This window comes from Diadema antillarum, unplaced genomic scaffold (assembly GCF_040938485.1).
Source record: "Diadema antillarum isolate AM-2024a unplaced genomic scaffold, OU_Dant_1.0 seq00002031_RagTag, whole genome shotgun sequence".
Classification (NCBI taxonomy): domain Eukaryota; kingdom Metazoa; phylum Echinodermata; class Echinoidea; order Diadematoida; family Diadematidae; genus Diadema; species Diadema antillarum.
This window is the reverse complement of record NW_027272684.1, coordinates 267,625-281,943: the sequence shown is the minus strand read 5'-3', so window position 1 is coordinate 281,943 and position 14,319 is coordinate 267,625. Positions and strand designations below refer to the sequence as shown.

Genomic DNA, 14,319 nt, shown 5'->3' with positions numbered 1-14,319 from the left:
TGGTTATGCATTCTTCATAAAGTGTATGATACATGTACAAAAGGTATAATAATGGTTAAGAAGATCATTGTGCAAGTTACCCATGACTTTCATGTACTGTATCACTGATGTGTGTACATATACATAATATGCATATACACACTCGCACACACACACACACACACACATACAAACTTGGAAATTGTAAATACAAATACAGTATTGATTTGTTTATTGAAACAATGACATCAGATTTTTAGCACAATGCAGCTGATTAAAAGCAATGTATAATAATGTGAAGTATTAATTGTATTAATCTGCATTAAGTTCTAAATGTGGGTAACTTCACCAAAACATGGTGAACCGTAACATTCTATTAAAAAAAAAAAGTCTACATGACTAAAGCTGTTGCCAACAAATATAAGAAGCTGCAAATTATTCATTGTATGCAGTCGGTTAAGGTTGAGTGGATGCTTCACTGTGCTTACTATTTTATGTTGATGCTGTTCATTTTTTAAAATTGTGAGCAAGAAAAGAGATGCACAGGTGTATTCAGTTTTCATAATGAGCGGTAGACGGTGACCAAGAAAGTAACAAGGCTGTGCGACAAAATAAGATTCAATTCTGTAATGATTTGATTCAGCCTGCAAAGCCTTGTATATGTTGTCTCAATTGAAATTCTCCTATAACAAAACTGTGCAAGTGCATGTGTAATGTCAAAAACACTGCACAATATGTCATTCCCTTTCATACTAAGTCTTTCCTTTTCTGCCTTCTGATTGATAACAAATATCCTGCCATATACAGTCCGACCTCTCCTATCTGGACATGTCGGGACCGTGGCTCATCTGGATAAGGGATTTGGCCGGATATGAGAGATTCAATGTTCAATACACGCAGCTGCTATAGAACAATTGCCTATACCATGCCCTGGTTTAATGAAAAGCTTTCTGTCCATGTTTTTGCTGTGATTTTGGGAAAGTGAATGTCTGAATGCATGTTAATTAGATGAAAATTTGATTTGAATGTATGTTAATTATGTTGGGAATAATATGTTATTCATGCGAGTTTGTGCAGGAATTTTGTTTGAGTTTAGAATCCCCCTTTCCCCCCGTAATTACGTGTACTAGATTGAAAAAGAAGATCACGACAAAATCGCGTCCAGATAATACAGAGATCCGGATAAAGGGAAGCCAGATAGGAGAGGTCGGACTGTACCCAACTCTTTATGAGCTAAAATGAAGATGCAACTTTGATGGTCCCTTTAGAATGAAAGATATATGTTTCTGTATGTAAAATGTTTATATTTTTTTCAGGTCAAAAGTACATACACGTACATGTAATTATGAAATATCCAATTGAGGAGAAAATTTGAATGTGATGTCATCTCATTGTTCAATTCCAGTCAACCTTGCTTAATTTGAACTCACATAAGTTGAATAATTGCTGAAGTCAAAGGTCTCTTTTTATATTCTATTGATTTTAATCTCTCATAAGTCAAATTTCCTCTATGTGGAAGCTATTTCTTCAGTCCAAGTAGATTCAACTTAGGCAAGGTTGACTGTGATAAGAGTTCAAATGTGGAAAAAATGTTGACACATGTACACAGAAAATGTATATAGATTATTTTCAGATATTTTATTAGAAACAATGCCAAATGATATGAAATAGATTTATATAACAATGTTGAATATTTGCTCTTATAGCAAGAATTAAAACTTGCTAAATACAACAAAGTGACTGGTGTGTGTAAGAAAAAAAAATAAGACTACACTGTAGAAGATTTGTATTGTGCATCAGCATTGTAACTGCCTCTAATATTTTATACTGTGGATGCTTGCTATCAAGAATAAAACAAAATCTAAAGCCTGTGGAAATTGGTTATCATTGCTTTTTATCATGTTTTACAGGGAAAATCTGTTCACTCTCTTTCTGAATGTCATTTTCATCACCCACAGACCACAGAGTTTATAATCACTATGCAAGTGGATTGTGTTTGTGTGCTTCTGGTTCTACATAACTTGATGATCTAGTGATGAGTGAAGAAATTGTACAAGTACTTGGCAAAGCTAGTACACCTCCTTCCAAGCATGCAGTGCAAAATGGCAGTTTTTTGTGCCATCAAATATGAAGATAGAGAGCATTGATATTTAAACCAAAAAAAAAAAAAAAAATGAGTTAGTAAAATGAAGAACTACATAGTTGTATATGATCAGTATTAATAACTTAAAACTTAATATATTGGGTCAATTATCGCAAAAGTGTAGCCAGTGGGTGATTTTTCATAACATCCCAGTCCTAAGGGCATATCTAGATGGCTGTTGTGGTCACATGACTATGATCTCACTTGGCTATGCACTTGGGACTTTGCCTGCAGGGTGAATCATATTGGTTTCGGGCAAAAGGGGTTCAATTTGTTATTTCTTCATAGATATAGTTATTCCAAACATGTTAAGTTTATTACAGACATCACTGTCACGTAAGTCCTCAGAGTGTCGATTCTGTTGTACAAATTACAAAAGAAACACTGCTACAGGCTACATTGTTACAGTATCAATCAAGAGAATGCCACCGTTCACACCACATTCATCCACGCAAACATACACTTGTACAAATAAGCCATTATGGTAGCTATAGACATGCACATACACATGCACGCACGTGTGCCTCCAAACAAGGACCATTCTGAGGTGTGTGTGTATAGACCTTTTGCACCACCATGAATTAATAAACCACAGTACATAAGCCCAGAGACACTAAGCTCTGGCCCAGTCACACCCACATACCTATACAGATTCCCAATACAGTGGAAACTCGATATAACGAGATGGTCGGGACCGAGTCATTTTCCTCGTTATAGCCGATATCTCGTTATATCAGTAGGCATAAAAGAAGGCATAAAATAAAGACATTAATTTGCACATGTGGGACTACCCATCATATTTCAATCAATACTGATAACTTGATATTGTGTGTGAGGGAATTACTCACCTTTATGGGTAAGAAGATGTTTTTCGCCAAGGAAATCCAATATCAAGAATGTGTTTCTTATTAATTGTAGATGTTTGAATTTGTAAATTTATATACCGGTAGCTTGCGATTGTATCAATACAAGATCGTCTGTGGATTGGTATGTGGTTATCGTATGGGTGTGTGTTGTGTGGAAAGCTTGAATATGGTCTGCACAATGCTGTGTGTGTATGTGACACATTCTGTATGTACATTATGACTGCGTGTGTGTGAAGACGGGGAATTCCCAAAGTAGAAGGCCAATCACAGCATCAGATTGCCTCACACCTGCTAAACGTCATGATGATGTCATGTATGCATATGGCCGTCCCACTACATTTTCTGCATAGTGTGCGTGCACACACACACTTCACACGTACAACATGCAGTGCTAGCTGGAGTGCTTAATGATTATGTGTGTACAAGACAGTTTTTGGCGCATCAAGCTTTACAATCTCGGAAGATGATAGCACAGGCGAAGTAAAGCTTTACCGAAGGCATTTTGCTTTACCTCGCTATAGCAGGTTTGATTTACTATGTTTTTCTTTGTTTGGAAGTCACAAAATTTATCTCGTTATAGCAGTTATTTCGTTATAGCCGATCTCGCTATAAGAGTAGCATTTTACATAGACTTGTGTGGAAGGAAATTTGGGACCGAGAAAATTTCCTCGTTATAACCGATATCTCGTTATAGCAGTGTTCGTTATACCGAGTCTCCCCTGTACCAAGCTTCATTGAGATAGAATGTGTTAACTACAGTATATGCTAAGAAGGAGACATGTACAGGAATTATTGCAGAGATCCATTTCTGTCAACTGGCCAGATTTTTGGGAAAGCCATCTTGGTCCAGGAGACACAGTTCTTGGTCTGCCACTGTTTGAGGTCCAGGTCCTACTTTTGTGTGAATGACATACTTCAGTGATCCAGGGCTTGGGTCACGCTTCATGGCAGCTTTCATATCCTGTACAAGACAAGTGGGTGGAGAGAACATCAGTTTTTTCTACATGTACAGAAAAAACAGGAATCTTGTTAGAATGAAATTATAAGGTCTGGTTAATTCACCTAGTTATATCCGGACTCATATCTGTACCCGAGGAACACATCCATAAATGTACACTTATGATACAATGTTTACATATATTTCCATGTGAATCTATTTGAGACTTGCAATCGTTAAAAGACGTTGGAAAAATCTGGCAAAGAAACAGGAGGAAAATCACAATTTTTATGATTTCTTGAAAATGAAAGATATGACCCAGATGACTTTTTTTAAAATGCTTGCAAGAAACTGTTTGCAAATTTCTTGATATTTATTCACATATTGTATAAACACACTACAATGTACCTCTACTTTACATTTTTTAAATTGATTTATTTAATATGATTATCAATATTTGTTTTGTTACAAAAATAGATTAACTTTCCTTCTGTTCTTAATTATCCTCTGAACATGATTATGGGCAATTTTTCAACATGTGTTGGTATTCCCTGTACACAAATTTTAATATTCATTAAACTTTATTATAATGTACTGAAATATATAACAATGGGCCTCAAAATAATATATTATTATAAGTATAAAATCTGTCATCTGGTATAGTTTTCATACATGATGAATGATTACTCACCTGTGGTATATCTTCTATATGACTGTCAAGCCCACGGATGAACTTCTCTCCATCTGTGTCTTGTGGTGGGAAGCTATAGTTGACAAGAGACAACATCTCTTGAACATTCTCATCCAAGACGAACAACACTGCATTTGGACCAGCATCAAATGTGTAGCCAGCCTGTGGAAAATATTTTGAGTAACAAGGTGACATGAATTTACATCTAAACATGAAGGCAGTATGAAAATGTTTCAAATTCTCAGTTTCACTCTGTCAAAATCTTAATTCTACAGTTTTGTACTCATTTGTCAAAATGATACCTGAAATGAATTATATGAACAATGGCATCATCAGAAATAGTTACATGTTGTGGGGGGACTGCAGTTTTATAATTAAAGAGAAATGTTGAAAATAAACATTGATAAAAATGTAGCAAGTACTTGCACAGGTTAGACAATACTATAACGCTAGACACAAAGCTATTTCAGAGGCTCTCTATTCTTTGAACTTACAGTTTGAAATAGCTGTGCTGACTGTGATTATGGCTTTTAAAAACAACAATGAAAGAAGCAATCAAGTATCTAATATAATATGAAACCCAAACAGGGCTTTTGATGTAAGCTTATTGCTAACTTACATGAACACAGCTTCCCAAAAATTGGAAATGTTCAGTTCATTATAACTCCTAATCATTCTGGCCACATTGCAGTTTATTGTAAAAGAGTTTATGAAAAGAGACATTAAAACCGTCAAGTGTATTGAGAAATAAAGAATCAATGTCTACAAGGTTCTCACCTTTGTTTCCCCTTTGTAGGAGTTGTAGTCATGTACCATCTGCACTATAGCCCTTGATGTGTCATTCATGTATGAGATGGGTGGGAAGGTGTCCAGGCACACAGCATGCATTTGGTTGCTATCCTGCAAAATTGAGTCAATAAAACACAAGATAAGAAAAATCTAACCAAAGTAATACCATTTTGAACTCATTGTATCCCTGGTAACTGGTTCAAAACAGCTTAAAATAGATGAGAGAAGGCACAAGGCAGTGTTTACAGATGTGTCTTGGAGGCAGCTAATTTTTGGTGCCAGCATCCATAAAAATGCAGCTCCCCATTATTTGAAGCCAACAGCATGAAACAGATATTGATGGATAAAGAGGGTGTATCACAAAGCATTACTACCTTCTCCTCAACCTCATTAAGTCACTGTCAGCATCACAATCTTTGTCATAATTATCATCATCATTCTCATTATCTTCTACATCACCATCATTAGCATTGCCATTATCATCTACTCCACCTTCTCTCAACATCATCATTAACATTATCTTCATTATCACGACTACTTCCATAACTTTCAGTGCTACTGCTATGACAAGCACTGTTACCATTTATCTTTGCCATATCACCCTGTACCTGCGTTTTGACATGTGCTTGTAATCCAGCTACTTTGGAGGCAAGGGCAGGATATGGCACATCTACCTTCACAGCCAAGAGTACCGAGTTCGATTCCCGAGTCTCACTAAGCAATGTTGTGTGTAAACATTCCGTCCCCTCTAGTAAGAGGCAAAACACTGTGTTCCTCAAATAGGACATTAAATGGAGGTCCCGTGTGTGTGTTTGCCACGACACACGCACATAAAAGATCCCACTTCATTTATTCATCGTAAAGAGCAGGGTGCCAACCTGGTGAAGTGGTCCTCTTACCCACCCACACAAGAAAAGAGGTGAATGATGCCGACCCCCCTTGTTTGCCCCAGGTGACTGACATTAGTCAGCAAATGGTATCAACCAGGCACACACTGCCATATGCTTGAATGAATGAACCCTGTACCTGCATGGTGAGTTCAGCAAAGGACTGGAAGTCTCTATTCCTAATGGCTGTCCTCATGGTCTCCATGCGGGCGGGGATGAGGGTCATCCGGTGCTGGAGGAGAGGACTGGTCTCCACCGTGGTCTGCATCCCTGCCGTGCTGCTGGTGTGCTTCTTCTGGTCACTCACCTGTCATTTGGAAAGACATAATGTTAAAGGCCACATCCATATAACATCAGACAATGAACAAATACTTGCATCATAATTACTACTCCTTAGATAATCCCCTCATGTCAATTACATTCGAGAATATTGCTCCTGGGCACAACTCCAACTCAAGAGAGGATAAAAGCCACAAATGAAGAGATTCATACAGGTCCTTACCCACACGTGATCTTTCCCAAACACAGTGTCCGCTATGCAAATTTCTTTCTACATGTCCATTGTTTCATAAGTTTTCAGTGATTTGATGCCTTTTATTACGCATTCACATTAAAATCACTTCTACTTTTTTTAATATTGTAATACATTCTCCAAAGATCGAGTAGCACTCAAGTTAATTATGCTGCACAACAAAATCCCTTCCATTTCACACATTCGCATGAAAAAAAAAAAGCAATACATATCAATATCAGGCATAGCACAATACACACAGAATATCAGGAGTGTATTATCAAAAGAGCAATGTCTTTTCTAGCACTTCCGGATACACAGACAAAAAATTTTTCATCTTTTTTTTTTTTATTTTTTTTTTTTAATAACACATGAAAATGATACAGCACTCTCAAACTGTTTTAAAAAAGTTACTTGCACTCACAACAAGAATGAGAATTCTCATTTCCGGCCAGTAGTCCTGGTCTACCACCTGCTGGGCGATACTATCGCTGCCACAGCTTAACTTTCCATCCAGCCACTCAACAAAGCCACCATACATGCTCCTGCACGCACTGCCTGAGCCCTGGCGAGCTATGTCGGACATGTTGCCAGTGATGCCATACACCTCTGCCAGAGAAGCCACTGTGAAGTGAGAGTGGAGAGGCATAGTAGTGAGCTTGCAGCTACACATTCTATGAAACCAGAGACAAAGGTCACTTTGTAATACTGAAGTACTGGTAGCAGTACTAGCAGTAGAGATAGTAATGATAATGACACATGTAATAATAATGATAATGACAATGACAATGACAATGACAATGATGATAATGACAATGACAATGATAATGATAATGATGATGATGACAATGATGATGATGATAATGATGATGATAATAATGATGATGCTGATGCTGATGATGCTGATCATAGTAACAAACAATGAAGACAAAAATCATCATTACCAATATATTTCAAACTAGTCAAATGGTCTTGTGCCATAGAAAGCAAATTTCCCCACTACATCATAAATAGGAAATATAGGAATCTCATCAAATTCATCCAATTCATCAAATTCTATGAATAACTTCTAAACTTCTGCTTATCAAATCAAAATTCTCTCTCATTTTCCCCCATGTGTCACACAAAAACACTTGTATGAAATTCCCTAAATATTTGTGAAGAATTTCCTACACTGACCATTTGAAAGCAACATACTTTTAAGAGCTACTGTCCATACGTGTTAATATTCACCCAGGCTTTTGAAGCATATGTTTGCTGTTTAAATATTTTTGTTGCTCAATAGGATTGTTTTATCTCATCAGATATATGTGACCTACAAAAAGTTGCACAACCTAATTTTACACGAGGACTCAAAATAGGTGAAATGAGTCAACATAGGTTGGTTTGGTTTTTTATATCTTCTGAATAAGGAATTTTTCTACATAATTCTAAAGTTTGGGATTATAACTCAAATAAAAATTGGTTTTTGGTTTTTGTTTTTTTTTTTGCAGTTTTTCTAGAACACAGTTTTGTAGAAAAGTGTGATTAGGTATGCCTGAGAGCACACTCTTGTTACTTTCTTAAAAATCCTTTACAAACTCTTTGCTCTCAACTCTAAAATCTTTTCAAAGGATGATGCTACTGCACTGAAAGTTACTTGTAGTATTAGTCATGAATAGAATGTGCTGAGAGTGTGCAAAATTTTGCCTTAATCTGATAATCTATTTGTTGTGGTTACTATTGAGCTTTACATATGTTTCAGCTTGGTGAGATTTAGCCTTTGAACAGATCCGAAACTTCAAAGCCTCTTTTCTCTGTACTTTCTTTCCATTATTCAGATAGGTTAGGAAAGTCCATTTGCATTGAGTTATGCATCATTTCAAAGCTTGGAGTCTGCTCTTTCAGAATCTGCTCTTGACTGAAAATCCATGTCTGACAATTTTTTGGTGGTTTTGTGACGCAGGGTAACATATTATGTACATTTAACAAGCATTGTACAGAGCTGGAATATGTCTCTAATTGCTAAGAAACTCGCACGAAGGCAATGATTCATGCCACTCAAGCCCTGACTCCTCCAGCTCAAGCCTTACCAAGACAAGCATAGCCAGCAGCTGAAGAGGCCAGACCGGCAGCAGTAGGAAAATTATTTTCTGAACAAATATGAAGTTTCCACGACAGCCATTCCTTGGTGCTTGAGTCATCTCCACTTTCCGATAGCCTCCTTTTTCTCACACGTTTTCGAACTGTAATGGCACAACAGTATGTAAGAGGATAAAAAGAAACTGTCACCAGTTATTTGTAGTGAGATAAACTAACATCAAATGTCTTTGCATTATGATACAAGCCGAGACTAACCATGCATAAAACAGGTTTGAATCAGCTGGTCTGGGCAACATTTCCACAATAGACTCTTTATTCAACTCATGTAGAAGTGGTCAGTGTTTGGGAAGGAGTTCCCTCTATGTACAATCATAGAAAAAGGAATGCAGCTGAGGACATTGTTGAGGAAAATTGTGTCCAGTTAAAGCAGGAGATTTCTGTGATGAAATTAAATGATATCATATATATATATATATATATATATATATACATATATATATAATATATATATATATATATATATATATATATATATACATACATATTTTTCCCCCCTTTTTTTGGGGGGGGGGGGGGGAGGTCGCAATCCAGGAATTTTGAGTCCATGCACTGCTTTGACCTAAAAACTGACTTTCATTGACATATTAGGTTATAGAATAGCAATTTCACATGATCCAACTTCTCTGCAATGTCATTACAATCCAACTTTGACCATACATAATGAAATTATTGCAATAAATATTGCCACGTGCCTGTATAAGTAACAGATAAAGGTTCAACATTTGCTTGCTACTCTTCGTATGTGTACCCATGTATGCTTGGCATACACGCACATTCTGTTGAAATCAGCTTGCAACTACGATTATTTCTTAGGGCATACTGGCTTCTATAATTGTCCTGAATTGTGGCACGAATATGGCAATTTCCTCCCCGTTGGTTGTTATGAGTTTGTTTGTTTGTTTTTTTCTGTCTCTTTTGCTCTGAGAAAGTGACACAACAAACAAATATTAACCAAACAAAAAGAATGGTAATACATTGTATGTGTTTACAAAGGAAATGTCCATGCAAAATTAATGTAATCGATATAACTCACTTCACAATTTCCTGACAAGACAAAGATAGGGATGTGCACATTCTGTAACTAAAATCTCTATATATAATGTGAGAACATTATTCTCTGACTGGTCCCTTTAATTTTGTGGCTGTGCAATGGTCAGATAAGGGGGGTTAGCTTACTTTCTTGCAGGCATGTCTTCACTCTTGGATTATCCAGAGATTGTTCCCTGCAAAATAAAGAGATCGCAATGATGGCAAACAAACAAACAAAACAAAACCAAAAAAAAAAAAAAAAAAACAATACAAATTTAAAAAAATACAAAGAAGAGCACCCTGTGCAATCACATATGTGTTTGGTTTAATAAGTGCAATAGATATATGAGTGCATATTTGGGGATTTTTTAAAAGTACTCAAGTAGATTTTTCACCTTACAATTTGACACTAGTCATCAATGTTTAAGGATATCATACAGGTTCATGAAGAAATAAAGAACAGGTTATGTTCTATTCTTGTTAAGATAAAGATGCTATGATAGGGGGATTCACACGTACACCAATTAGCTGGATACAAATCTCAAGATTTGCATCGCGATCGCAATCTCAAGATTTCTGCACGTGTGGACACAAAAAACCAGAAAATTAACACGATCAGCATCGTGATGCTAATCCCAAGAAATCTTGTGCTTATTTCAAAATTAGCGCGCTAATTTGCCCCCATCGGTACGTGTGAACGGTCGGGTTTGGAATCTCAAGTTTTTATATCCCATCATGCAATGCGCACATCACAACAGCGAGGCCTCTGCGAAGAGGTCCTTCATCTCTTTTGTGTACCACAACAACAGCGCGCAAACCACACCACTTAAGACGCGCAAAAAGCAATGGCCAAAGACGAGCGCAGGCAGTGAAGTGTGCTGTGTGACTCAGTTTGCAGGTTTGGCCGTTATCTTGATCGGCAATTAGCGGGTTAATTCTCTGTACATGTGAACGGCTGCAAAAAACTCCAGATTCCGAGCGCGATCGCTATTCCGCTAATTTGGAGCGTCTGAACAGTTCAAAAAATCTCGAGATTTGGAGTGCGATTGTCATCCCGCTATTTTGTACGTGTGAATCTGGCTAATAACATTTTCTATCATTTCCAAATCATTTAGATTTGACATTATATGTTATTATTTGATAATTATATACTGTAAAACAGGATATATTCGCGGCATGAATTTTTCGCGAATTGGAGCCGACAGCCTTTTTTGCGGCATGAAATTTTCGCGAACTGCCACTGGCATTCAATGCATATAGTGTAGACAAGAACTTTCGCGTTCATCTTAATTTCGCGAATCTTAGCGCTCGCGAAATTCGCGAAATTAAAATGCACGCGAAAATTCCTCGTTTTACAGTATGCCATTCGCAAAAGTTCTTTTAATTTTCATAGCATTCATTTTGACAATCTTTGTATTTCTTTTTTTTTCAGTCAAAACAGCACAATCTGGTTAACATGGTGAGAAATCTGTAAGAAAAGTACTTACTTTCCATTTAGCCATAACTTGTCTTCTTTGAAGTGTTGACTAGCTGCGATACTGGTGGTTGTACACAGATGATCGATGTGCAGTGTGGCACTTAGCGAGGAATTTACGGGCAGTATTAGTTTTTCGTCCCTCTTTCCCCCTGCAAAAAAGAAGAAAGAAAACAAAAATTGAATTTTGGTGATAACTGCATTGAGAAGAAGATGATGAAATGATTATTTTGTAACGAAATGACATTTTGTAACTAAATGAGCATTTCGTCCACGAAATGATAATTTCGTTAACAAAACAGTCATTTTGTCGATGAAATGACCAATTTTGTAACGAAATATTCTGTGCAACACTTGGCCCTCCATGGTTTTTGTCCATGATTTAAACCATGGTTTCATTTGTACCAACTTCGTGAATTCGGGCCATTGAATGTAATCTTCATTAATAACACTACATGTGTTATCACTATTGACATACCATACACTTTTCACACCTTACTTAAAATGAAGATTATATGCAGCATGTGCGAACGGTACATCTGATAACCGAGAGTTCACACGATCTGAATGCACTTTTAAAGGTCACGCTGTCGACCGTGTTGCTACCAAAGAGCGCACGCATGCAATAGCTGCACTTCCAGCCACGCACGCCCGCGCATAAATTTGCAGAGTGGTCAACAAGCCATTTTGAATTCTGCAACGATGAACCCCGACAGTGGGGGATTGCGCTAGAAAGTGCCTCTTTTTTTTTTTGTTCCATGGACTTATCGCGAGGGCCCTCTATGGACTTGTGTACCTTCTGTAATATAAACATGCACTTCACGTAACGTCTAAATTTCTATAGACACTTCTAAGTAACATATAAATTTTTATAAGTTTTGTAGTTGTGTTGTGGTTCCCCGACGTGATGACGAGGCTCCGCCTGTCGACGTCTCTGGTCGGGCTAAATTCTGGGCAGCTTGCTTTACACTATTTTGTGGAATTTGACTGGTGGAGCACACATGATATCATGATATGGCTGCAGACACTCACACACATACACGTACACACTACACTGTGCAAAATCTTTATGCATGAAGCTAGCTCAGCTGCAATTAATACTGGAAGAAGAAGAATTGAATAGTGTAGGGCCTACAGTGTAAACATGGCCAATGAATGCTACATGTAAATTTAATTAAAGTTTAATGGTTGATTTCCTGCTCAATCCGATCCGCATGTCAAGTTTACCTTGATTTACTTTGATGTTGGGCATAAAGACTATACTGGACTTATTTGCCCCTCTGCATCCTCTTGAGTCTTGCTGCAAGTAAAGTGTTACATATATATTGTTATTTGCACTAATTTACTACAGTATTTGCATGCTTACTAGGGCAGGAGCATCAAGGGAATTTAGTATCCGGGTCGTAACAGTTGAATTTATATTTCCATGACTTCTCAAGACTTGATTTGAAGGTGTTGATACTGCCAGTATTGATGACTTCAGGTGGTAGGCTGTTCAATAGGTTAACTACCAAGTTTACTCGGTGTGAGAAACTCCTTTGCCTTACATTTGAGTTTGCGTAGGGTTTTCTGAGCTTGCCTGGACACTGGAGTATGTGACCTCCTGTCCTGGAACATCTTGTCCAAAAAGTTTTATTTACGAATCAAGCATTCAACATAAAGCAGGGACATCAACTGGCATTTACTAGTAAGTTTACAATACAGTGTAGAAGTGTTCTAGTGTTTGGTGGATTCTCATTAAGGTTGAAAATTTATTTAATGTAACCCCGGCCCGGGGCGCGTCGCTCCTTGTACACAAGAGCCTGAGATGCTAGATGAGAGTGTTCGGCGTTCGGTCTATCGCGTATCGCAGATCAGTTCGGGAAACCCACTCACAAGGGGGGCCCCTCCTTATAAGTAACCCGTCCCCCTTATAAGTAACCCCGTCCCCCTTATAAGTAACCCCCGGGGCACCCCTTATAAGGAGTCTCCACGCTTTTTTGCAATGCAACGCGAAAATGAAAGGACTGCGGCAATTCGCTTGATTATGTCCATAAAGCTTCACAAGTTTCCTAGTTACTCACGAAATTTGAGCAAAATCGGTTCGAGGCATCATATCTAAAATCATGGATTTAAATGGGACGACTTCAACTGGACAACCCTATGGGAACGTATCCTTTTGTATATATGCATACCAATTGCAAAGGTAGGTGGTTGACTATTTCGTTACTTTTGTTATTTTTCCTTCATTTAAAGCCACCTGAATGAACGAAAGTCTCCGTACTCAGTCGCCACGTCTGCACTCAAGCATTGCCGCACCGCCGCGCCTGGCGACACTCACGCCAGTAATCGCTCGCATTTCAGCATTCGCATGGGTCGTTTGACATCGCATTTAAATCCATGATTTTAGATATGATGCCTCGAACCGATTTTGCTCAAATTTCGTGAGTAACTAGGAAACTTGTGAAGCTTTATGGACATAATCAAGCGAATTGCCGCAGTCCTTTCATTTTCGAGTTGCATTGCAAAAAAGCGTGGAGACTCCATATAAGGGGTGCCCCGGGGGTTACTTATAAGGGGGACGGAGTTACTTATAAGGGGGACGGGTTACTTATAAGGAGAGGCCCCCCTTGTGAGTGGGTTTCCCGAACTGAGATAGCACAGCATCTAACGCCAGTAGTAACGGACTAACGGTTATGTTTACTCACAATATTTGATGACCGCTATATTAATAGGAGCTCTGCACGTCACGACCCGGGCACTTTCCATTTTCTTCGAGACCGGAAAACAAATTCGCAACTTGGAGATGTCACTTGTCTTGGAGATTTCCTCGATCCTGATGCTGCAGTCTGCTTGATCACCCTCTAGGCCTCTTTAGGTTCCGTCACCGGT

General features: G+C 38.0%; 1 protein-coding gene across 1 annotated transcript; it reads right to left on the bottom strand.

Moving 5' to 3' along the window:
• Window positions 1-3,770: 3,770 nt before the first annotated feature.
• On the bottom strand, window positions 3,771-14,196 carry LOC139713677 (diphosphomevalonate decarboxylase-like). Its single transcript, XM_071625376.1, has 9 exons — window positions 14,136-14,196; window positions 11,462-11,600; window positions 10,122-10,168; window positions 8,876-9,028; window positions 7,228-7,427; window positions 6,432-6,599; window positions 5,394-5,516; window positions 4,617-4,778; window positions 3,771-3,949 (listed from the first exon to the last, which is right to left on the bottom strand). Exons 1-9 carry the CDS (start codon window positions 14,194-14,196, stop codon window positions 3,800-3,802), a joined length of 1,203 nt encoding a protein of 400 aa, XP_071481477.1. The 3' UTR covers window positions 3,771-3,799.
• Window positions 14,197-14,319: the final 123 nt, after the last annotated feature.